The sequence below is a fragment of the Oxyura jamaicensis genome, chromosome 2, assembly GCF_011077185.1.
Source record: "Oxyura jamaicensis isolate SHBP4307 breed ruddy duck chromosome 2, BPBGC_Ojam_1.0, whole genome shotgun sequence".
Taxonomy (NCBI): Eukaryota; Metazoa; Chordata; class Aves; order Anseriformes; family Anatidae; genus Oxyura; species Oxyura jamaicensis.
In genome coordinates, this window is record NC_048894.1 from 150,431,222 (window position 1) to 150,456,492 (window position 25,271).

Here is a 25,271-nt window from a genome sequence, read left to right on the forward strand (position 1 = left end):
CCTAAGCTGATGGATTTATTCTGCTTCTCTCCAGAACTCTTTAAAAAAGATTATTTATCTTTATCTTGCATTAAGCATCTGTGGAGAACCATAAAGCATTTTAGAGAGGCTAAAAAAGGGGAATTCAATAGCAATGTCTACTTTCTAATCACTGATTTTTTTGTATTATGTTTTTCACAGTTAGGCATATAGTACTTACAAATAATGTATCAGGAAGTTTACGATGTACTGACCAATATCATAGGCGTTACCTGAACCTAGATCGCTATTTAAACAACATTTTTTAAGTGCAGTTTTAGTGTTTCAGTTATAAGTGCAGCTTATTAATTTTCTATATTAAAAATGAAAATAAGATCTAACCACAAAATACACTCTGATACTTTCAGAGTTGCTTTTGCTACTTATATCCAATTTGGCTAGAAGCAAAAGCTGTTTTGAATCAGAAGCATTTTCTCTTTGCAGGGCCAAATGAAGCCTTCCTTTACAGAGAAAGTTTCAGGTTCATCAGCAAGGTTTTGTAGATCGCTGGATTTTTGTTGTTGTTGTTGTTTTGCGTTGTTTGTTTTTGGCTGTAGTTTCCTCTTTTTGTTGTTTGTTGTTTCTTTGCTTGTTTGTTTGTTTTAACTAAAATGGCCTTAAAATTAGTGTACCAAAAAAAAAAAAAAAAAGAAAAAAAAAGTATTGAATTTTAATATAGAATCAAATGCTAATCCACCAACTAAAAGGTCAACAGAAGCGTTCAGGTATATACATTCTTAAATCAATTGTTTTGTAGACAATGGAGCTAATGATGCTTGGTTTCCTGTGATTTTGTCAAATGTATTCCTCACTTCAATAACCACCCTACCTAGAAATATTTGCTGTGACCCTCCCTCTGCAAAATTTCACTGTCATCTAAGTATCCACTATCTCTTTCCATAGTAACTCAAGGTCTAAGTCTATTTCCTAAATACTTCCCACACTCCCCTTGACTTTCCCTCAGTTTCCAGAGCCCCACTATCATGACTCCTACTTTCTTTAACTACTGCCTAAGCAAGAATGATAACATGCACACAGAGATACTGACAATACTGTCCAAATAGGTAGTGGCAGAGTTCTGTCTTCCCAGTAGCAGAGGTATTAAGATAATCCCTTTTTAGTAATCAGTGGCCGTTTTTACCTATTTTAGAGGATCTGAATATTTAAGGGACCCTTATCTGCTGTCAAATAGGGTAATAATAACTAAAATGACTTTTGAAAGCAGAACTGAGATAAGAATGACATGAGCCTTGTTTTCCCAGGAAACCAGGGGGAGGAAAGCAAATTTTATCTTACCAAATTGCAATAATTTTCAATAATTAAATGGTAACCCAGCATATATTTGTTCTTTGATGCTGCCTGTTTCATTTCTGGGGCATTTCAAAAGCTGAGGGGAAAATAAGATAATAGAGTGTCTGGTTGCTAAAAACGGGCTAAAACATAGGGAAGGAACAGCTCATTCTATTCCTCCTGTCCATCCTTATTTCATCCCAAGGCTAATCACAGCTAAAATTAACCTTGGTATTTGTAAGGGACTCTGAAAAATCTGGAACTGTCTAGAGCATTTACAGGACAAAGAATGGCCTTAGTCATTTCTCTCAGCTGCCCCACAGTGCCACATGTCTGAGATACCTTGTTCGGTGATATCCTCTCCCAACATTTTCAAGGAGTGGCATTGCTATAACAGCTCCAGAATCCTGGAGCTCTGCCTTATGCTGAAAAATTCACTCATTTATGGTAGACTACAGCAATGTCTCTCATCTCTAGAATACATTGCTTTCTTTTACTGTTGTCCTTCATGAAAAAGAAAACACTGGAACACATAGAGATTTCTGTTATCTTTATGTCAGTTAGAATAACCATAAATCTTACCCAAATGTTTTTATTTTTTCTTCCTTCTCTATCTTTTTCAGTAACATGTCATATTTTAAGCTAAACAATAAATTATTTGAAGAAATGACAATATTTCACTTAAATGGCTCCCATTCTGAATTGGGATTTACTAAGTAAACAAACTAGAAAAGTAAAGAATTTATAGAAGCAATATTCTAACAAAAACACAGCAGAAAACAGAGGCACAACAAAGTTTATGACAAGAACTGTAAATAATATTTCCAACCTCAGCTATATTATACTTACTTTACACATAGGATCATGAAATCGACTCAGATATACAAGCTACATATAGAGACACTACTTAAGAACATTTCAAATTAAGGGAGGAACATCTTCATTATTTTCAAAATCAACATAATTCTTCTTAGTCTCTGTAATCTTCTCTCTTTGTAGCCTAATAGGTCCTTGTCCAATTCGTTCTTTTTCTTGGATTATTTTTGTTACATCAGGGAATGAATATTTACTAGGATCCACTTCTAATTTCTCAACTTGTTCACTCCTGAAATAAGAAGAAAGCAAATGGAAAAAAAAATAATTTCAGAGTCAAATAGCACAATTCTGGGGCACTGTTAATAAACTTGTTGACTTCAAAGTGAGACTTGTTACTAAATTTATTTATTTCACTTTTTTAAAATTTACAATTTACTATTAAATGAAGATTAGGAGTTCTTATTATTTGTAATAATATACCTGTTTATATCAGCTAACTCTTGTTTTTTTCAATATGAATCCTAACCAAGTTCGTATTATGAAAAAAAAAAAAGGGTATAAGAAAGGTCTGGGGCATAACAGAATTTCCAGATTCATTCACTATTAAGGTAATTCTTTCAGATCACACTTAGAAATGCGCACAGTCCATGCATTAACGCAACCAAACAATATGACAAGATGATCAAAGATTTGAAATACTCCTATAATTTCTGTCTTGCAGCATTTGAAGGCATCTTGTTGCTTTTTGTTTGTTTATTTTGTTTTCTAATAAAGGAACTAAACAACTGGAAAAAATCTAGCCTCTTTTCAAGTAATTTGTAACAGTTTACAGAAAAAAAAAAAAAAGGGCAAAATGGAAATGTAATTGTTCAATGATGTTCTAATTTTTGCATATTCCAACATGACTTGTACAACTTTGAACAAATTTTCCTTTTATATGGAATGTTACTTTGGGTCTAAGTTCCAAGCTCAGCATTATAGACAACAGTACATCACTCTTCAAAGATGTGATAAAGCTACCTGCTTACCCAGAAGATCAGAAAGACTTATTAGGACTAGAACAAAGGAAAAAGTAATAAAGCCACTGGATGGTAGAATGCATTGCTTTGATGACGATGTAGGTAATGAAAATATGTAAATAAAGTATATAAACGATTTTAAACTGAAAACACACCATTTTTACTTGTTAAAAATACAGAGTTTTGCCAATGAGCTGCCAAAGCCTGCTTCTCCATCAAGGCTCCTGTGGGGCCTGAGCAGACATCCAAGCTCATTTCTCTGTGTAAGATCTCTGTACGTGTAGAGGAGAGATGCAGAGGGATTCATGGCAGGTTTCTTCCTCTCCTCTGCTGAGGAAAGCATAACTAACTGAAGAGGTGTTAATCAGCCTACCCACCTCTTTCAGCCTTATGCCACTAGGTTTTTCTTGGGAGTTTCTTGGGAATTATTTGCTCCTTTTCCTGAGAATCCTGCTGCCTTAAGAATCCAAATAACCTTTCCCTACAAGTTGCACAATCAAAAACTGCTCAGAAGAGAATTTTATGGGTAATGAAGGATGATACGAGAAAACTTTTATTTCTTCACCTGGAATGTTCTTCAATTTATAAGGCTAGATTTTTAACGATATTACACAGTTTATTGAAACAAAAGTGGATGTGTTGTGTGGCAACATTCCAGAAAATGTTCATCCCCAAGAGGTAAGAAACATTTTTATCTCTTTTGTGATTTGTGAAATGTGCTGTGACCTTGAGTGACTCTATTTGTAACCACTGGGGAGATTCCAAAAGGAGCGCCTCTTTTTGAGGCGCTCCAGAATCCTAATCTAATTGCTAATGACTAATCACTGATTCGAAGTACCTCAGAAAAAGCTAAAAATCATAAATATGAAAATTAATTAACCTCAGCATGTGCTTTGTTCACATAGTAGAAAAGATTTTCCTTGATTTGATGTATTTTAATTAGTAGTGGTAATTTACATTTGTTCAACAGCTCTAAAATTGTACAAATTGCTAGTCATAAAAATATAGTAAACTCTACGGAGTTTGAATAATTTATTGCTTAGTACTGGAATAAAACTAATTAACAGTGAGTGTCATAAGTAACAGTCCACATCAGCAAGCTATGAAGGGATTATAAACATCAGTCATTCTCAAAAATTAATCAGCACATGCTATCTACAAGTATCCATTAGCAATGAATAATAGGAAAAGAGAATCAAGTACAGATTATTTTTTTCTTTCCAAAAAGGAAGTAGATTTTTATATACTTAAATATGCATGGTCAAATATTCTACATTTGTTCAGCAAATCTCATGGTACTATCTCAGCTACTACGATACACATATTTGGCCAGTGATAAGGCAGTTGTGATAGTCAGTGTAGCTATCATGCATTAATCTCCTGGGAATATGCTCCTCTGATCATGTAATCTGTGCAAAAAGAGCTGAGTATAGATGATGTCAAGACTACCTACCTAAAATCTTTGGAAGAAAAATTGGAGTTTTAGTTTTTTTCCCTGTAGGTCTACCTAGAGGAATAAAAATAATCTTGTTGCTAATGCGCTTCCATGAGCAATGGTAAAACAATAGTGATGAAGACAGTAATATTTCTTGCAGGACCAACTACAGCACATCTGGAAACCCCAATAGTTGCAAATGATGTTAACTTCAGGTAAAATAAATAAAGAAACAACTATGTTCACTGTTTTTGGCACTGCTACCTGCTGCTGAGCAGTCTCTACTCAGGGGAAAACTATGGCCTAAAGATCAGACGACCATACACAATAAATAATATTGAATTAAATGCTTTCTCTCTCTTTTTTTTTTTTTTTTTCGCCATTCCTTTCCCTTAGAAAGGCTATTTCTATCTCTACATAGTTCAACAATGCTTTAAAAAAAGAAAATAGAGTTCACTATAAAAAAAAATGATAGTTAGTCCTTCAGTTTTGCATAACTATAGCAGCCTGCTGAACAATCTGGTGTGTGACAGAACACATATCTGATAATTTGATATTTTTTTATAATTTACACTTTTGTTCACACAGTTCTTAATCCCCATATTTGATATTTTAATGGTTTGACAGTTACATTTCCTTGTTTCAACTTCTGAATTTCAATAAAAGTTTAGATTGCCAAAGATTTCTCATACTTCTTATCCAGAAAATGCACTCTCTGACATGTGATTGAAAGTTTCCTTTCTGGCATCAGCATGTCCAAAGATATTTACAAGGTATTTACAAAGTATGAGCAACAGCTTTGCAGAGCCACTTTTTCCAGTCTTCTAGCTCCAGGTCTTCATAAGAATGCAATTCAATCTATACTTTAACCTTAACTGGGATAAAAAGCTTTTTTTAAAAAAAATGTTGCTTAGTCATACCTGATCTACATTCTGTTTAAAAAGTCAATTGAACTCCTGTAATTCTTCCTGTTCCAGACAACAAAACTTGCAGTGAGAGCAAGAATTCTCAATATCTACCTAAAAGCTATCAAACTATGTAGCCTGAAAAGATTATTTCTGCAAATCTATTCAACTCTCTAAATTTGTGCATTTGCGGAAAACTCAATTTCTGTACCTCATAGATGAATGAGGTCAGTCACAGTAAAGACTGACATAATCAGCTACTATATTAATAGACATTTTGGATGCATAATAAATAAATATGTCAATTTCCTGCTATGGAAACTTGTCTCTTTGAAGGTTTGAAGTACAGTTTTGTATACAGTCGCAGAAGAAATATCTCCTATGTGGCAGAAGTAATAATAGTATCATCATGCAATCTAGCTAACAAGTTAAGAGATTTAAAGCACTATATTATAGTTTAGCAGATTGTCTGACAGAATTTAGCTAAGACATCTGTAGCTGTCAAGTGTAATCACTGTAATGAATGTTCTGTAATCTAAGAGAACTATTCAGCAATTTTTTTACATCTGGCTAGTCAGCAATTTTTCAACCAAGGAGGTCAAAACTTACTATTTGTAGTAAGAGCTGTAATTCAAAATACTTCTTTCCTACTTCTGTTTTTGTGATACATATTCCAGTAATATATTAACAGTAAAATTTGTATTCTTGCTTCAAAATCGTCAGTAAGCATTTTCATAATTACTTAAAGCTGTCCTGAAATCAAACACAACTTCTTGCACTTTTGCTATGCCATGGGGTACCTTTAGTTCATCAATTGGCAGGGAAGGGGACATGACCCCATTATGGCTATTTAATCACTTACTGTGTAGCCCAAACTAAATACACACAGAGAGTTCTACGGAAATATGTATTCCTAACTACATAGTGGCTAGCTCTTTTGCTGTTTGGCAGAATCTGGAAGAGAGATAACATCAGGTATCTACAGAAGGAAGATCTAGTTTTATCCTGGAGAAAAGTTCAGACATTTCTTTTAACTGATCTCGTTTAACTGATTTCTTTTAATGTTTCTAAGGCTTTAGCTGTGCTTCTTCTGGAAAGAACCATCACTTTTGCACCATTTGGCTTGGACCTTTTAAAGAAAAATTACTGAAATACTCAGTAATTAAGAAGATGTACTGCTGCCTAAGGTAAGGGTGCAGTGGTTGTGGCTCATTAGAAATCTCGACAAATCCTTGCAGTCACCCTATTGTCTTCTCATCAAGCAGGCCACTCAAGAAAAGACACAACTGATCCTTATTAAAATTACAAAATAAAAAGCAGAAATAATGACATCAGTGACTCTTGTAGTGCCATTTGAACAGTGTCCTAAATATTGAGACCAAGAAGAACAGTTGTGATCAATAATGCTAATTTTTACTAACTGCTTAGACTTTCCATCAACATGTTACCACAATGAAAACACACAAGGAAATAAATATAACAATTAAAATACAAACAGGTAAGATGCTTAACAAACTTTGCTATTACCATGCCTCATAATTGTATGAATATTGTTGCCTATAGCAAGAGGAAAAGCAAAATAGTTAAATACATATTGTGGTATCGATACTTGGTAAAAGGCCTAGTGGCTATGAGCCCTAATGTCTGTCTACCCTAATGGCTAGTAACACTTGGTAAGGAAAAACAAAAAATAGTGCAGCCCTGATATTTACTTCCTTCTGCCAGTCACTAACTGAAAGAGTTTAAGAGCTGGAGTTTACATCACATGTAATAGGATGGAGCTGCTATAAAACCTTGAAGAACTGCTTTTTGAAACTACTCATTGGTGCAGTAGCTCAATATGTATACTGTATCACTGTGCAAATACATTCATGAGATGTTCAAAATCATTGCTTTCTAAATGGTTTTGAGACCTAGGCTATGTTGCAAGGAGCTCTGCAAAGGCAATTCTCAGTAGGTGATTTGGTTTTAGTGTATACTAGATCAATACCTGAATGAGCTGATGAAACAGAACCGATCTGCAGAAATAAGTGCTTTTTTGGCTCTGCTATTGGAGCAGATCACTTTATAAACAGCACCAGACAGGCCATTAGTCTTAAGCTTTCATACACAGTTTTACTCTATACAAATCAATATTTTCGTACTTTCCACAATAAGATACTCAATAAAAAACATATATTCTGACAAGTGAATAACTAATGCACCCCCAAAAAATAAATAAATAAACGCTAATGTGAAAGAAAAAGGGAATTACCTTCTTGCATTTTTTTGCATTGTGTCAGAAGGTTTGATTGAAGTTGATAATTTTTGTTTAGACAGGATTATTTCTTTAGCCTAAAATAAAAAAATACAGAAAAATAAATCCCACAAAAGTTATTTATGCTCAAAAGCATTTAAATAATCTATCAAAAAAAATAAGGTGTAAATAAATTTTCTCATGTGACTTTTCTGTTAGGTTTTAACACCCTTCACTCAGCGTGAAGCATGCATAAAGCCATTTTAACCAAATGATCTGAATGGAATTATATTCAATTATATATATAAGTATATATATCTTTAAATATATACATATATATATGCATTTGCTGTCTTGTTTAATACAATGTTAATAACGCACATTACTGATTTTCTCTGTAGCTAATGAACTAGTCCATAATGTGTCTCCTTGTATTTCAGTCTTAGTGTCCATGTGCTAGTTCAGATATTTTTATTAAGGAATCTGCTACTCTCTGGACTTCTCACTCTTTGTAAAAAGGGCAAATGTCCACAAACTCCCTCAGCAACATTGCTGAAAACAGAATCTCAAGATTGAAGACAAAGTGAATTCCCTTTCTCAAAGAAAACACATCCATCACCATTTTTGGAGGACATGTATGTTATTTCTTATGGCAAAAGCCTATCTCTTTCCCTACTTAGTGACATCAAGGGAGAGGGAACCCTTAAGGTTTGAAAGGAAGGAGATAAACGGGAACTATGACAAAGAGTATCTAGTATTTTCTAGTAACATTGGTTTGAAAACATGCTGTTCCAGACCTGCTCTAAAATGTTCAAGAAATAAAACAGATCCCGTGGCTTCTAGCATTCGTTTCTGAAATGCATTGTCAAAGGGCTGACCCTTTCATACTCTGTATATCCCCTGGCAAAGAAAAGTCTTTTTCTTTGAACTTTCCCTCTTCTCAGTAGGCTGGACAGTGTTCTGTTCTTGTAACAGTAATTCAATCTGTTGATCCCTCTGAAGCTAAGGTTCCTTGATTTGCCCTCAGAGCACATCATCAAGGATGGTAAGAAAAATTGCTGATTCTGCAATCAACAGAAATGACTCCTTGACAGGATGGGATCCTTTCAAGGGGCTTTCAAATTAGGGAAGGGTTAGGAATTGTGTAGTGGGGCATCTATTATTGTCAAATATCATTTGACTCAAAAGCTCCTTTGCTCAAAAGATGTCCTCCTACCTCTGTTCAAGAAAAATTGTAAGTGATATTCTCTTTTTTCTTGCTTTTGAAACAATGTGCACCAATGGCACATGAGCTTCATCAGGACAGTGACTGCATATTGATCTTGGAGATATCAATCAAGTCAGGACAAATGATCTGGAAAACAGAACAGCCACTGCTTCAGCTGTGGACAAATGTAAGACTTTGGGCTCAGTAGCAAGTTTAGTGAATTAAATTTAAACTCTGTAATATACAGGAAGAGGGACTAAGTGAATATAATGAAGCTTTCTGGAAGTAATTCTATGAAACTATTGCTAGTATTTAGTGTAATCAGAAATCAGAAAGGAAAGGTCTTTTAAGAACATTAGCAGAGAAGTCTAGAAATTGATGTGTTAAATAGAATCTGGAATATATTTGAGGAAACAGATGGAATTTGTGAAAACAATATTTTTAAGCTGAGTCATCTTTTCAGCCTACAATTTATTCCTACCATGGCTTTCTTCTTCTGCAATGTGAATTCCATTGAGTAACAGAGTTTCCCCAAAACACATTTATTTTGAAGGAAGAAAATATTTCTAGGGTTTCACAGCTGTATGTCTCCATATGCCTTTGACAGTAATGAAATATTACTGCACTTGCCACACCTAGATAAGTGAGAATTTTATAATGAAATTCCATCAAATAACCCTTACACTGACATGCATAATGTATACCCCTCTATTTTAAAATTAATTAAGGAATTTAACTCTCATTGATCTTTAAGTTTCTAAATGCTTTCGAAGGCCCAGGCTATAAAAAGCTGTCAGAATTAATTTTTTACTGCTTATATAATAAAGGATTAATCAAAAAGTCAAAATTTTCTTCTCTGATTCACTAAAATAAGGAAAGTCAAGTTTTAAAACATGACACAATGTCTCAGAACCCTAAATAAAAACTGTTTGGTAATAACACTGGTTTTGATGCTGTTTCTCAGACTAATTAACATGCTACTGGCGTAATCTACTGATGGCATTTTGCAAAATCACTGATTTAATATGCCAATTTTGGTCAAAGCCAATAAAGAGACGTTCAGTTTTTTACTTTCCTGCATCATCTGCAAAGATGACACTGCCAGAGCATAGAGGCTGAAAGGTTGAAAAGCTTCATGTCACAAATACTTTTCCCAGAAAATTAAGCATTACAATGTACTTGCTATCAACCCCTTACTCATACAAAATCTCTGTACAGACGATTAAGGTTATTACAGTATAAGCACCACACTTGAAAAGTGTCACAATTCACTGAATGTTGTGTCCTTCAAATTTGTTTTGATGACCTTCCAAATCTGTTGGTAGACAGTGCCTTAGAAAGACACCCGTTCTACAATGATTTGCTGTGCAATAAACAGTACATTTAAAAAGAAATGTTTTCTGAAAAAATGGTGAAAATTATTTACTTTCTTATCCTTTATGTGGAATTTACTATCTCTAACATCTATGGTATGGCAAGACCATCAGAGAGGCAACTGAAGAGGTTTTACTTTTCATTTTAAAGGCTAGGGAGCTATGAACAGGCTGGAAGATATATGCTGAAAGGTTTAGCAACCTGATCAGAAACTCCCTAAAGCAAATGAAAAATACTGAATTCAGTTCATTTTCTGTTCCCTTCCTGAGAAAAGAGAGGTATTTTCAGGAGAGCATTGCAAGAACCCTACTGCAGAAGTTTACTTTTTGTTAATAGTATTCTTAAAATGTCAGTTACTTAAGGAATGTGCTAAGTCATTTATCTAGTTGCAAATAATTTTATTTTGAGAATAATTATTTATCAGGAACAGAAAGATTAAACAGCACAATACAGTCATTAAGTTTGTCTCATCACTGATATAAACTGAAAAGAAGTTGCATGAACTCTGTTCTTCCTATCATCTTATAAAAAGGAATTTATATTAAGTTGATGATATAAAATTAGTATTCTCAAATATTGTTGATAGCTTCAGCCATAATGTTCTCAGAGAAAAATAACTATTGGCATTCCACTTACTGGTAACCTTTATTCATTATACTTAGCTTCCTAGAATACATCCTGTTAATAACAATACAATATGTATGGATAAAGAATGTCTGCAAAGGATATGTATCCCCCAAAATATAGCTTGTGCACTCCAATTTAGTTCTGAAGGAAGGGAAGAGACTGCATGACTGTAACACAGAACAATTCTTTTGTACCTGCTAAGTGGAATTGCTGCAAAGTAGCACAGGTCCATCTTTGCTCAACAAATCCACAAAGCTCGCCGTATCTCAGAGTCACAAAACAGTTGAGGTTGGAATGGATTTCTGGAGGTCATTTAGTCCAAACCCCTGCTCAGGCACTGCCACCTGGAGCCAGTTGCCCAGGACCACATCCAGGTGGCTTCTGAAGATCTCCAAGGGTGAAGACTCCATGACCTCTTTGAGCAACCTATGCCAGTGTTTGATCACTCTCACCATTAAAATATGTTTCCTTATGTTAGACAGAGCATTCTGGTGTTTCTCTTTGTGCTTATTGCCTCTTGCCCTGTCATTACCCACCACTGGAAAGAGCTTGGCTCCATCTTCTTTACTCCCCCTTCACCACCACCACCCCACCCCAGTCAGTTAAGACCCTTTTGAGCTTTCTCTTCTCTAAGCTGAACAACATGACCTTGGTTATTGTGTAGAGACCTTAGGTCTCACAAGTATCTCTGAACAGTGACATTCTGAGATGAGGCAGGCTCCAGACTGTCAGTCTAGGTAAAATAATATAGGTGTAGGTAAAATATCAAGATAGATGAAACATGGGTAAAGCATAAATTTAATCATGGAATAAAGGCAATTCTTAATCACAATAGAAAGAGGAAATATTCACGTTGCTCATGTAGGTACTGCTTTCTTGGAAGACAGCAGATTTGAAGGTACACAGAGCCTCCTTGAAATACTTATGTTTTCTAGGCCACTGCTCATCCACAAAAACAATATTGAAGTCTAAGTAATAAAAGCAGGTTATGAGATAGAAAACTGATGATACTTAAAATATGTGAAAGACAAGTAAGTAATAAACAAAGCTCTGTTCAAAAGCATTTGAAAATAGCATTATCCAAAACAGCAAATGTCAAGGCCTTAGTTTCAATTAATTGATGTAGGAAAGTGGAAATACAATTTTCAGCATTCCTCAAACTCCTGGTGAAACTGTATGCTTGATGCTAAAACGACAGCTTGTGATTTAATCAGAGATTGTCCATGCAGGGAACTACTGAGTCCCACCACTAAACCACCACATCCCTTAGTGCCACAAGGGACAGCACGACTCCATACAGGCAATCAGAGCACAAGTGAGACAGCAGAACACAGAGTTATGAATATTAGGGGAATACAGCTTCTGCCCAGGCTTCTTAAAGGCCTTCTGTGTAGCTTTTCTCGGTTGAAGCACCATGTTGCCACAACCCTCTTACTCTGTGATTACACATACTTGGTAGAGCTGATCAGTGTATCATTTCCATCTAGGGAAAGCATGAAGGGAAAATGAATTAAGCAACTCGTTCTGATCACCTGAGATGTGAGAGTCGTAGTATATAATGCCTATCCTTGAACCATAATGTAATTTTCATACAGGTGTAGATTTTGAAATTTTGAAAAACTGATTTGTTTTTGTTATCTCAAACAGGTAGAAAAACTGCTTATTTACTGATCTTTTAAAATACATCTTACATGGTTGCACAATATGGCAGGTTTTGCAGAGGATATTTTCATACATAAAAAGCTGTTTCTGTTGAAAATAAAGGAAATAGAAACAGTTCCATTAATATTGTTTTCCATAATGTTCCTTTAAAGGAATCCTAAATCCAATGGTTTGGCTCTATGATTAATTGTCATTCTGTAATATTCCTTATTTCTTTGAGAAATACATCCTGATGGGAAAGGCTAGTCTGAATAACTAGCTAATCAGATGTTACCTATAACTCAGAAATATTCCCAAAGTACTCACAATATTTTAAATACCTTTCTATGATGCCTCCTCCAATTATTTAACATACCTTTGGCATGCTGACAACTAAATGACCAGTTGTTTGTGATCTTTTAGCAGAGCTACTATCCGGCTTCACTTCCTCAGGGAGCACAAGCTGGAATGGCTATGAGAAAATATGGGGCTGAAGTATATCATGATAAAACATCTATTTATTTATATATTTATTTACTTATTTGACCTAGACAGAACACATGCAGAAATATAACTATCACATCCTTTGATCTATAGAACTGTATGTGTCTAAACCCCATCGCTATAAATATAGTATTACTAATCCTAAAAAATGATTAACATGCTAAACAGTTTTTACTTAGAAGTATGGTTATATGTATATTCCTGAATTGCTGTCATTTCTGAAGTGACATTTCTAAAGAAGGTTATAAACTGATGCTTGACTTATATTAGCAATTAAATGAGAAAGATTATCTAGTCTATTTTAAACATAAAGTAATTTTGAAGTTTTATTTATGCAGTTGGTACAGCCATAAATACAGATTTTTGTTTACTATTTAAGTACTAAGAATTTTTCAAAAATTTGATGATAAAATTATAACCATTGAGAAGGAATTAAACTTGAATTTTAAACACCCTTTTCAAAGAGTATATGTTCATTATTTTTTTTTTTTTTGTCTACTATGAATTCCAGATTGTGAAATTATTGAATTGTAGCCAAGGGTAACTAACAAGCTCTTTTCCTCAGTGACTTATTGTACACTGTATTGAGGGAATAAGAAGAAATGAGAGAAACAGAGAATGGAATTTCATTTCAGGCTTTACACCTCTTCTGGTTAGGATTTCAACAGCATATATATGGTTCAGAATAATACGAGTATGTTATAATGTTTTTTTTCTGCATAGGTGCATGGAAGTTCATAATCTGTGAAAGCTCCAGAGTTCACTGAATAACCATCATAAACTTTTAGTCTTTATTTCAAATGAATGCAGTAGGAAAACACTAACCTTTCCCTTCACCAATACTCGTATGTAAGTTGTCTGGACATCAACATCAAGTAGAGAAGTGTCCAGATGTCTTCAAAATGAAATATAAATAAATGAATCAATCTATGATACAGTCTGGTATATAGGCATTTAGGACTACTTAATTATTTTATTACGACTTCACAGTTTGTAAACTACAGCTTCAATTTCAGTTATTAAGTTAAATGAAATATTATTAGCATTTGATATTTTTGGAAGAAAAATATGTTCTTCCTATATGTTTAGGGAACGTGAAATAAAATAATGTCTTAAGTTCTGTCATGTCCACCACATCAGTCCTTCACTACAACTATTGTATAACTCCAATGTTTCAAAATCCCTGTGGAAAGTGAAAAGTTTGTTTGTTTGTTTGTTTTTTCTATTAGTTTAGTGCTTTGCCTTAACATGAAAATTCATCTATTTGCTATTTAAAATTGTAAAATAATTTTGCTACTTTTCTTTCTAAAGGCTTAAATGGTACCTTTGTAATAAAAGTTCCTTTTTTACATAGAATGAAAAAAAATACATTGTATTCCCAGAAAACAGTCTTTTTACACTTCAGTACTGGCAAACTGGTCACTGTTTGTGACCTGTAAAAGCTCCACTCTAACATCTGCTCGTCATCTTGTGATACACACTTGTTCTTGTGACCTGCTAGTGAAAGTGCAAATGCATCTTCCCTATTTCCCTGCCTTTATAACATTACTTCTCAAGTGAATTTTTAAAACTTTCTAGTTTACATTTCTTATAAATGAGCACAGACTACAACACTATATCCAATATTGCACCTGAACAGATTTTCTGAGTTTCCAAAAAAACTAATTCTTATAATTCAGAAACAATGGAGCAGGCTTGTTTTGTGGGAAATTAATAAGTTTGAAGGAAAGAACACCTGCTGTGAGAACTATTTATGTGCTATGAAACTAGTTTCAACTTTAACAAATTCCTATAGGAGGTGAAAAAGCTTGTGGATTTCTAACCCCTTTTTGAACCATGAGCAAGGGCACTGTTGTGCTTAGTAGTTACAAATTAAGTTATAATTTAACTTATAAGAGTTATAATGTCTCCTTGTCATTTTTTGGCATGTTTCATCTACATTCCTTCCAGGTAATGCTCTGTTGTAGTTTAGGAAATAGGACAGACCATGACCATAGTCCACAAGCACTATGGACAAAGCTGCCCTACTCTGTTTCAAGAAGACTTTAATTATACAAGGACATGAATTGTACTGGAGCACTTCTAGGGACAGGGAATGGACATAAAACCCCATTCCCTACAATCCTAACCTGCCAATGAAGAATGGAAAATATTTTATTTAAATATAAGGGGACAGCACTGGAGGAAACCTGCCTGTGGACTATCGAGACACACTGCTCATTTAGGAGTAACAGAACGATCCTAAGGGTCTTTATTTTATACAGTTCCATTTCTTTGGCAGAGGCTTCAAGATTGATTTGATTAAGCCCTATGTTATTTTACTTCCTCTTGAAAATTCCCCATTTATAAGGAGGACTATAATTGAAATTCTGTGAAATAGAACTTGCGAATGGCAAAAATGAAGTGGAAAAATAAATAATATTTCTGACCTGTAAACAGAAAGATCCAAAATGAACTGGTTGTTTTCTTCATCATCTTTCAAGGAGAAATGAAGCCTAACAATAAGGACAAGAAACACCTCCAGGATCAACATAATCGGGGTGAAAAAACAAACATTATGGCATATTTCAAATTAAACTTCTAGCAATTTTAGATTAACACAAATACCCTTTAGACAAAGTCAGATGATCATTTTAGAAACAGTTGCACTTTTCCTCATGAACAGGAAAAATTACTAACATTTGAGCTAGAGTCATTCAACATTTGTTTTCTATTCTCTCCACCCAACACTCAAGAAACAGAAATAAAAATAGTGCTGAAGGTCAGTTAAAATTAAGATTAGTCTGTCAGTGCAGAGAGAGAGACATCTGCTGGCAAAGTGTCTGTTCTGTTGATGTCTTTGATGTCTTTATAGATAAAAAAAAAACAACAACAACACAACAACAACAAAAAAGTACATGAAAAGCACAGACGGCCTGAAAAACAGTGATTCTAACTTCATCATTAAAAAAAAAAAAAAAAAAAAAAAAAGACTTTGCATGCTTGTTCACGGCAATTAAGTTGCCTGTAGCATAATTATCTACATGTGCATTTCCAAAGTAAAAATTGATTTGCTTAATATCCTTGATTCAAGGCTGTAGCAAGGTGGGGGTTGGTCTATTCTCCCACATGCCTGGTGACAGGATGAAGGGGAATGGGAATGACGCTAAAGTTGCATCAGGGGAGGTTTAGGTTGGATATTAGGAAGAACTTCTTTACTGAACGGGTTGTTAGTCACTGGAATAGGCTGCCCAGGGAAGTGGTTGAGTCACCATCCCTGGAGGTCTTTAAAAGATGTTTAGATGTAGAGCTTAGGGATATGGCTTAGTGGAGGACTTGTCAGTGTTAAGTCAGAGGGTGGACTAGGTGATCTTGGAGGTCTCCTCCAACCTAGATGATTCTGTGATTCTGTAATATTTGTTACAAATGAGAGCGTATTAGCTGTGCATTTGTTATCTGCTGGCTGAGTTCTAAAATTTTTGAACAAATCTTGAATAAGGAGATCTATTCTAGACTTAACTAGTTCTACTCACACTCTCAAATATCCCCAAGTGTTAAAGTAGAGAAAAGACAAAATAAAACCCACCTATAAATGAGATGATTTTATAGATTAGGTATAAGTCTAAAATGAGAGGGTTTGGCTTAATTTAATTTATCTGGTATATTTCAGAGACATTAAAATACCTAGATTTTTTGGGTTCAGCTAATAGAAAGAAGCTAAAATGTTAACATTTTGTATACATTCTTTCAGCAAGAAAAAAAATGTGCTAGATATACTTTATAACTCCTTGCTCTCTTGTATTCTGATACAGTCAACTTGGAAGAAAGCTTAGGGAACTTTAGGTTAATGGATATTTTTGAATGGAAAACTGCAAACGATACAAAACAGCTTTCTTTCCTGTGGACACTTCTTTATTTTACTACACCACAAATTTTGAGAATTCACTAAAACATTAACAGTATAAAAGAGAATTGTAAAATTTTCTAGGTTAAAGCTTGAACAGAAACGAGGAAGAGAAATACTCTTCTTTTCTCAGCAGCATGTTGCTATTCCTCTCAGTAACCAATGTTTGAAAAGAACCTTAGATAAACTTGGACATTGCATTGGAAACTAGTCTTTTGCAATAAAACAATAACTTTGGAGAGGACCATCTGTCTACTAGCAACTCTTTCAGGTTGCAGTGAAGAACTGTGATATTCTTGTTGAAGCCATAATGACCAAAACTGCTCAGTGATCTGAATTTACCTGAGCGCATCTACACAGTAAATTCTAATCCAGAAAACTCAGGTGATCTGAACAGGACTGCTATAAACAGTGAACTCTAGGTGACTGTATTTCTTATACAAAGATAGCTACAGCTTTGTTCTAAATGTCTCTGCTTTTTAGAGGCATAATTAAATTCTATTAATGTAAGATTTAAACTATTTAAGGCTTGTCTTCTTTGAACCAAAAAAATCATTCTTTTGCTTTTCTGTCACTTTGTCTGTTCTGCCAGGTTTACATCTGTAATCAGAGGACAGAATGATTTTCACTAGAAATATTACTTGGACATATTTTCCCACATTTAAAGTGGCTACTCGTACACATTTATCTTCAGCAGTCAAGCTTTCATTAATTTTTTTCCACTATCTTACCATAGAAGGTAATAAGAGTAAAGCATCTTATGTCATTTACAGAAAAACAAATTATTCTATCATCAAACACCAAGATATTAAGTTAGACAACCTTCAACACTTAACTTACTGAAAAGTAATTAATTATTTTTCCAGCATCAGAATATAATTTCTGGAGTTAGTTTCACCATCAGGAATATAATACTATACATCAGAACTTGTCAGTTCTCTTATTATCATCCCGTATGTTAAAATAGTGGCCCAAATCAACCATAAAGAAGTTAACCACAGCATTGGTTCCTTACATACTTAGGCACGTTGACATTTAGAACTTTTCCTTCTGCAGTGACCAGTGTTGGAAGAGGCTTCTCTCTCTTTTTTGGCTCCCTTAACAAAACAGAAAGAAAAATGTTTTATAATTTGACATTCTCATATTTTCTGTTGTATAGCTAAAATAAAAAAATAAGGAAGAAGATGGCAAGAAGTTAAGGATACCTTATATTGTCTTTTGCTTTCCGTTTTTCTTCAATATATCTGTGAGTTTCTAATCTAGATTCTGGAGTATAAGGTGTAGGCTCCTCCCAAAACATTCTGTCTTCTTCATCATCTTCAACTGTTCTGCATGTTTGTTGTTCTCCTTCTGACTGATGGTTTTCTTTGTCCTGTAGGGAGCCTGGGCTACACAAGATCACAAGAAATATTATTTTAATGAAATGAATGAAGAGTAACAGTATTGATAATGGATTCTTGCAATAATTTATTTTTTTTACTTCAATACTAATAGTTGCATAATTCCTACAGAGAATAATAGCTTACGGATTTGAATAATTTAGTCTGTTCTGCAACTTTCATCAATCATTAAAACATTTTTCAACAGAATACTTTTCATTGATTTAACTTAGAAGTGATACTACGGTTTTGCTTAGCTATCTGAAAACCCTGACAGATAATTCAACAGATTTAATTTCAGGAGCAGAATTTTCAGATGCCCTTACAACCTTCAGGTGCAAGAAAGCCTTCAGTGCCTGTTAAGTTTAAGTTTTCCCAAAATCAGAGAGCAGCAGGTTAGAAATTTATAAGATAGCAGTTTTTTACTTACACATCTCTTAAAGTGCCATTTTAGAACCCAAATAACTTGTCCCCCTAAACCTAAGCTTCTGTAATGTTCAGAAAGTCTCTATCTATATAGAATTAAAACTAAATTTATGATAGAGCTGTGATCTGTGTGGAAAAAAGTTCCATAATCATGTTCTCCATGCAACTTAGACTCGATTAGTCTAAAAAAATGATGAAGGACACGTACAATGAAAGATGACACAAGGGAAAAATCTACTGTCTACATAATCTTAGTAGTATTAGGTAGAAATGTAGGAGTTAACATTCCTTAGCCATTTACATCTCAAAAGATCTGCAAATACTGTTTCTTTCTTAATATATATTGCATCTGAAGCAAAAGAAATTATATATGAACATCTGCTGTCTCTGAAACCACTGTATTAACTTAAATAACAATTTCCAGCTGTCCTGAAAAAAGCTATCAATCACACCACTTTGGAACCTAGAAAATTTAGCTTGGAGTTATTAGACAGAAATTCTGTTGTACTGTCTACAGGTTAGTAGTTAATTATGTTTATAATTAATTATGTTTTTCATTAGAGACCATAGGAGAAATGCTATAATCCTGCTAGAATCAGCAATAAAGACAAACATAAGAATTTAAGTGGAATTATATTAACAACATTTAACAAGGAAAAACAAAATTCTTAATGAATAAAGAAATGAGTGATGTTTAGTTACAAACTGTTGCTGCTTAACTATTACCTGTCAAATCCATGCTTAGCTTCCACTTGTTTCTCTTTCCTATCCTTTCTTTCATGCATCCTTCTTTGAGCCTCTTCTTTTTCTTTGGCTCTTTTGAGAAGGTAAGATTGTTCCTGTTCTCTGATTTTCTGTTTCACTTCTGAATAGTTTTGAAGTGCTTGAATCCTCTCTGAACGTTCTATTTCTTTACTATCCAAGTACTTCCCAAAGGGAAAAAAAAAAATTAAAAATATATATATATATGAGAAATTTAAAACACATTCAAATCAATACATCCATTAAATTGCAGGTTAATTTAATATTCCTTTCAAACCTCTAAAGCACAATGTAAGTTGTACTGCATTAAAAAGAATTAACAGTAGGTTGTTATTCAGATCTGAAAATGTTTGTGTCTGAGAGCTGCCTTTTGCATTTTCCTGGAATTTTAGTTAGTCTACTACATTACTATGTAGCAGAGAGAGTCCCTTCAGCCATTTCTGATATTTGTCTGCCTTTTATTTTGCTCATGAAACTATTACAGAAATATTTCTTTGGATGTGTTCATTTAACTCGAAAATGAGTTGAACCTACTCTTAAGAAGTTAACCAAGTGTCTGTGATTCTCCAAGGGAAAGTGGAAGAGCATATTTCAGGATTCTGACTGCCTCTTTCAATGACAAAAAATCATTAGATTAGTCACTGTACAAAACCTCCATCTCAGAGTACCTATTTACAATATAGAGCATTTTCGCATCAATTTCTACTGTTCTCCTGCCTTATGTTGTTGGTATGGTATATATTGTTGGCACATTACCAACGACTTGATAACTTCCTAAAATCAGAGCAATAATTTAAAAATATACTGTATGTATACACATACACACATATATATAAAGCTAAAAGCCAGAACTGTACCATGTATTTATCTTTTCAGAATTTTGTTTAAGCATCTCCAATAAAAATGACAGAAAATTTAACAGATGCATGTGGTTTACTATAACTATTTATTATCACGTTACTTAATATAGTCACTTATTCAGAACAGAATTTAATTTCCTGTGGACAGTAAGAAAAGTATTCCTAGTTTTCCTACCACAAGCAGGTATTTTGTTTTGAATTACTATGTTCAATCAACAAAGCTGGTTATTGATTTGGACATAAATTTAACTTTAAAAATCTTACTTTTAATTGATGAAGTGTTGCCACCACAAATTGTCTATAACCTTCAAATTCAGTACATGGGTTACCCACTAGAAACAATTCCTTCAGATGTATATTATATTTTAGTGTTTCAGCACTGGAGAGTTCACCAATGAAATTTGCTGTCAGGTCAAGTTTCTTCAGATCTTCACAGCCTGTTCAGAGAATAATAATCAATTTGTCCATAACATAAATGTACTTGACACATACACACACACAAACACACAGACACATACATGCACTTAGGCACTAAAACTGGTGCCTGCATTTGCTTTCTGTATAATGACTTTATTCTATCAGGATACATCTGTTCCAAGCCACAAGTAGATGAGTGACTCACAGCTAAGCTTTATGAGCCTACAGTATTCATAGAAAGAAAAAATATTGATAACATGGAAAATATCAAAACTTAATATTGGTTTCACTACTATCAAAACTTTGTGGAAAATTAAATGAATGTTTCATTTGCAGGTAAGCTGGACATCAGTATTAAGAGTCTGGTTGCCCTAGTACCCATCTCATCTAAGTCTTCTCCATGTGGCTAAAGAGTGTCTAATTGCTTCAGGAGAGCAGCATCCTGAGGGATTTCATTCCTTTGTAATGTTAATCTTCACTAACATTATTGAAGTGTTGCGATAATATTTTCTAAATATCCACTCCAAGTCAAGAAGAGGTTTTACACTTTATGGACTCAGAAGTTGTGAGGTTTTTATTACTGATTAAATTGCAAATATCATTGATAAAATGGTATGTTAACTAGAAGAATTCATTATAAACAGAAACACTAAATTTGCTAACAAAATGCTCTGGGAAATTTGGATCCACAATTCACCAGCCACTCCTTTTATCATAATATGTCCGTGAGTCATGACCTTGATTCTAAGAGTAAAAAAGTTCAGCTAAAGAGCAAGCTCAGCTTCTGTGCTCATCATTTTAATCACTTCTTTTCCTTTGCAGGTCTATTTGGAAAGTATTTTATGCATAATGGAACTGAAAGAGCATAAACAATGCAAAATGATTTATTAGGGGATTTAAATAACCTCAATTTTTGCATGGATAACTCCCAAAGGTTCTGACTTCTAAGTAAATGACAAATCACGGTAATAAATAATGCAGCCTGATAGACGAACTTAAAATTTACTGGCATGAAAACAGATGTAAGTTTCTCAGCAAATTGCCAAATATGTAATGTACTACATATTTCTTCAACTTTTACAAATTTCTGTTTAGCCTATTTGTTTATTTTTCTGTTTGATTTAAACCATCCTCCTGAAACAGCTTGCACAGTGTTTAAACAAAACAAAACAAATCAGCTTTTTTTATTGTTCTGTTGCCAAGGTGGACATTTTAAATATTCAGCAACTTTCCTAAGCAAGAAAAATAATGAAATGTCAAAAGTCAGAATTTATTTAAATATTATGCGATGTGTTTATGTATGGCTTTAAGTCTTAGGATTTCATCTTTGCACATGCAATTATAGTGTCAAGATAAATGGTTAAACATAGGTAAGATAGACAAGACTTCATGTAATGAAAGAAAAAAAAAATCACCTGAAAAACTCTATAAAAATACTCCAGACTGCCAATGCAGCTGGTGCACAGTGTAGAACCTTCTGTGAGACTTTTGATTGCTGAAGTGAAGATGACTGCTGAACCATTACAAGAGACATTCTTTACATCCTGCATAGCATTAAAAAAAATATCGCATTGCTCTAGCTAACCTACCATCTTAACTTTATTGTGGGAAAATACCAATTCTCTATGGGTTTCCGGAAAATTTTGATCTCCTATTCTGTAAAGTATTAAAGAATAGAGCTGTCATAGCTGACAACAATGGTAAGAGAATATGCAAAAAGCAAGTTAAAATACATTTAAGAAACTGCAATGACAAAACTTCAGCAGTAGGAACCACTTATAACGAAGAAACACTTGTTGAAAAACTGCACAGAAGCTGGCAACAAAATACATTTATTGGTGGGCATAATCAATGACTTCCACCCTTATACTTGATCTAAATTCAGTCACAACTCAAGTGTTTCAATAACAAAAGAGAAAATAAGTTCATTTAAAAATCTTACCTTCCAGATTTTCAATTTTTTCAATGTTGTTCAAAGCTAAATTTAAATATTCCAGCTTCTTTAACTTACCCACATTTTCTGTAACAAAACACAGATCCATCATTTCAGTTTCCCTCACTGGAAGGGCATTATTATTTTATTTGCTCACTTGACTATGAACAAACAATAAAGCAGAAAAATTGGAAGGACAAACCTAAATATGTAATAGACTATCAGTCATTAATATTTTAATACTAATTTTAATACTAATTTTATTACTAATTCTTTGCAAAGCATAAATTGAAATGAAAATAGTATCGTGAAATAGGGAAGGTTATAAACACATTTCATCAAAAATTCTATAACACAAATATATAATGCAAGAGGACTGGCCAAAAAGCATGGTGAAATATTCCTTTCATCATGAAACTCACGAATGCTAAATCTATACTTTGTCAAGCTTTATAGAATTTGAGTTTTACACTCATATAAAAAAGATTGTGTGTTCTGTTTGTTTGTTTGGTTTTGGTTTTGGTTTTTATTATATATTCAATTTTTAAAGATATTTTATCTACACAGTTAATACAAGAAACTTAAATAATCAATAAATCCATGCTATATTATACCTGGCAGAGTTTATGCTATTTTGAAATAAAGCCTACAACTACTCTTTTACATAACAGACTTGCTTAGCTACAATGCATGTCTTGTCTATAAAATGGTATGGGTATATTCTGGCACAAATGTGGTCTAGGAAACTTCCTTTTCTTCTGGAGTTTTTGTGGCAACTCAATTTTCAGAAAACAAAACAAAAAAACTCTTAGGATTTATTTAAGATCCTGACATTAGGAAGTAATGGAGGAATTAAGAAGTTAGGTAAGAAAATGTCATTTTCAACTAGGATTTACAAATATACATGATCAGCTGAGAAAGCAGTAGTAGGATGGCCCACAATTATGGGTTAGTTATTACCTTTTGTGTTTTCATTAGTGTCATAGTGAATATAAGAACACACAATTCTAATAAAAGTAATGCTAAGTGCAATAATAATCAACTTTAAACTAAGATGCTTTTCTGCCATAAACCTGAAAAACAACCATCAGGCATGTACTAGCATTTTGGGATACAAAAATTATCTACCAGTTTCATTCCTCAGAGCTCATGTTCCTGCGCTAGAAAGTTTGCTAGTGCTGCGTTCGTGTCAGTCACACTGTCCTTCACTGCAGCTCTGCCTCCCACAATGTATTTTTAAAGCTTTATGGTGCTATAAGTCCATATACTGTGTAGAAAAGGCATAGTAGGCAACATTAGTTCACATACTACAGAGGCAGAACAGAGGTTAGTGAATAACGAAATGGTCACACAATTGTGTGGATGGCTAGTGGCTTGGGAGCTGGAAGGTAAAGGCGTTTGGAGAGGAATAAAAGACCTGTGACACTGAAGGGTCAAGATCCTAAATGTTTGCCTACTCCTTCAGAGAAGCCTAGCTCCCTCAACTAAATGGCACTGGCAAACCAAGAGGACGCTAGGGTCTTTGAGACGATCACGCTTTGTGTCAAAAGTATTCACAGCACGGTTACTGTTGCTGTATGGGAGAATTTCTTTCCTGGTTTCTGAAATATTAGTTAGGCAAGAATCGATTTACACTAGTTTTAGGCTTTCTTTTATATTACTTTATACTAGTTTTAGGCTTTCGTTACAGGAAAACATTATGTAAAATCTAAATATCACCTGATGTTATCTAATGCACCTTTTTTCAGAGTGGAAATCATGGAAGGAGTGTGATACTGCTTGATGTTTGTTCTAAGAGGAGAACAAAATTAGAAAGTTGCTTTAATCATAGAAAATGTTCTAGAGAGAAGAATGGTTAAAATAGAGTAGCACAGAGGGCACAAGGGGAGGTACTATATTGCTTTGCTTCAAGCCAGGAGCAAATTTAGTAAATAATATTTTCAGGAATGATCCCTGATCAATTAAGACCATTTGACAGAATAAATGAGTGAAGGTTCTCTCTTATTTTTTTTTTTTAAATACAGTGATCCAAATTTATCCTTAATATCACTGTGATGTAACCGGAATACCTAAAATGACTTATTTAAATCTACTAGACTGTTCTAGGCCAAGAACACTACTAGACTGTACAGGCCAAACAAAAGATAGCAGGCAGCTCTCAGACAAGGATAGGAGCATTCTAAAATCTAGGATCTAAAATGTATTATTTTCACCATGAACTATTGAAATTTGCAGGTCCACGGTGACTGGGTTTGTTCTGTCAGAATGCCTAGCATTTCTTCCTTTGAATACACAAGGAAGGTGAAAAGGGAATAGGGCAGTAAATAAACTTTAGCTGTCCCATAAGTGACTGGAAAATGCAAATGTCATTTGAGATGTGACCGAGACACTAATTTAATACAAGAAACATGGTGTAACTCATGATACAGTTCACCAGTTTTTTTCCCCAGTCACCACATTTTTTGAAGATTTGACTGGAAAACCTACCCGATGAAGTCCAAAAGTTTACCTCACAGTCTAATTCACAAGCTGCACTGAT

General features: G+C 34.0%; 1 protein-coding gene and 1 long non-coding RNA gene across 2 annotated transcripts in view; one reads left to right on the forward strand and one right to left on the reverse strand.

Moving 5' to 3' along the window:
* Positions 1-395: 395 nt before the first annotated feature.
* LOC118162906 lies at positions 396-25,211 on the forward strand. Its single transcript, XR_004748710.1, has 4 exons — positions 396-538; positions 9,236-9,241; positions 14,273-14,283; positions 25,201-25,211. It is a non-coding gene; the product is annotated as an uncharacterized LOC118162906 (long non-coding RNA).
* Positions 1,776-25,271, reverse strand: part of LRRC6 (leucine rich repeat containing 6) — a 30,406-nt gene continuing 6,910 nt past the window's right edge. Inside the window, exons 3-12 of the mRNA XM_035319344.1 lie at positions 22,742-22,819; positions 20,647-20,819; positions 19,487-19,686; positions 18,161-18,343; positions 17,975-18,052; positions 15,502-15,567; positions 13,898-13,967; positions 12,945-13,040; positions 7,738-7,817; positions 1,776-2,413 (exon numbers count right to left, since the gene is read on the reverse strand). Coding sequence (XP_035175235.1) covers positions 2,227-2,413; positions 7,738-7,817; positions 12,945-13,040; positions 13,898-13,967; positions 15,502-15,567; positions 17,975-18,052; positions 18,161-18,343; positions 19,487-19,686; positions 20,647-20,819; positions 22,742-22,819 — 1,211 coding nt within the window. The 3' untranslated portion in view covers positions 1,776-2,226. The remainder of the gene's footprint in view (positions 2,414-7,737; positions 7,818-12,944; positions 13,041-13,897; positions 13,968-15,501; positions 15,568-17,974; positions 18,053-18,160; positions 18,344-19,486; positions 19,687-20,646; positions 20,820-22,741; positions 22,820-25,271) is intronic.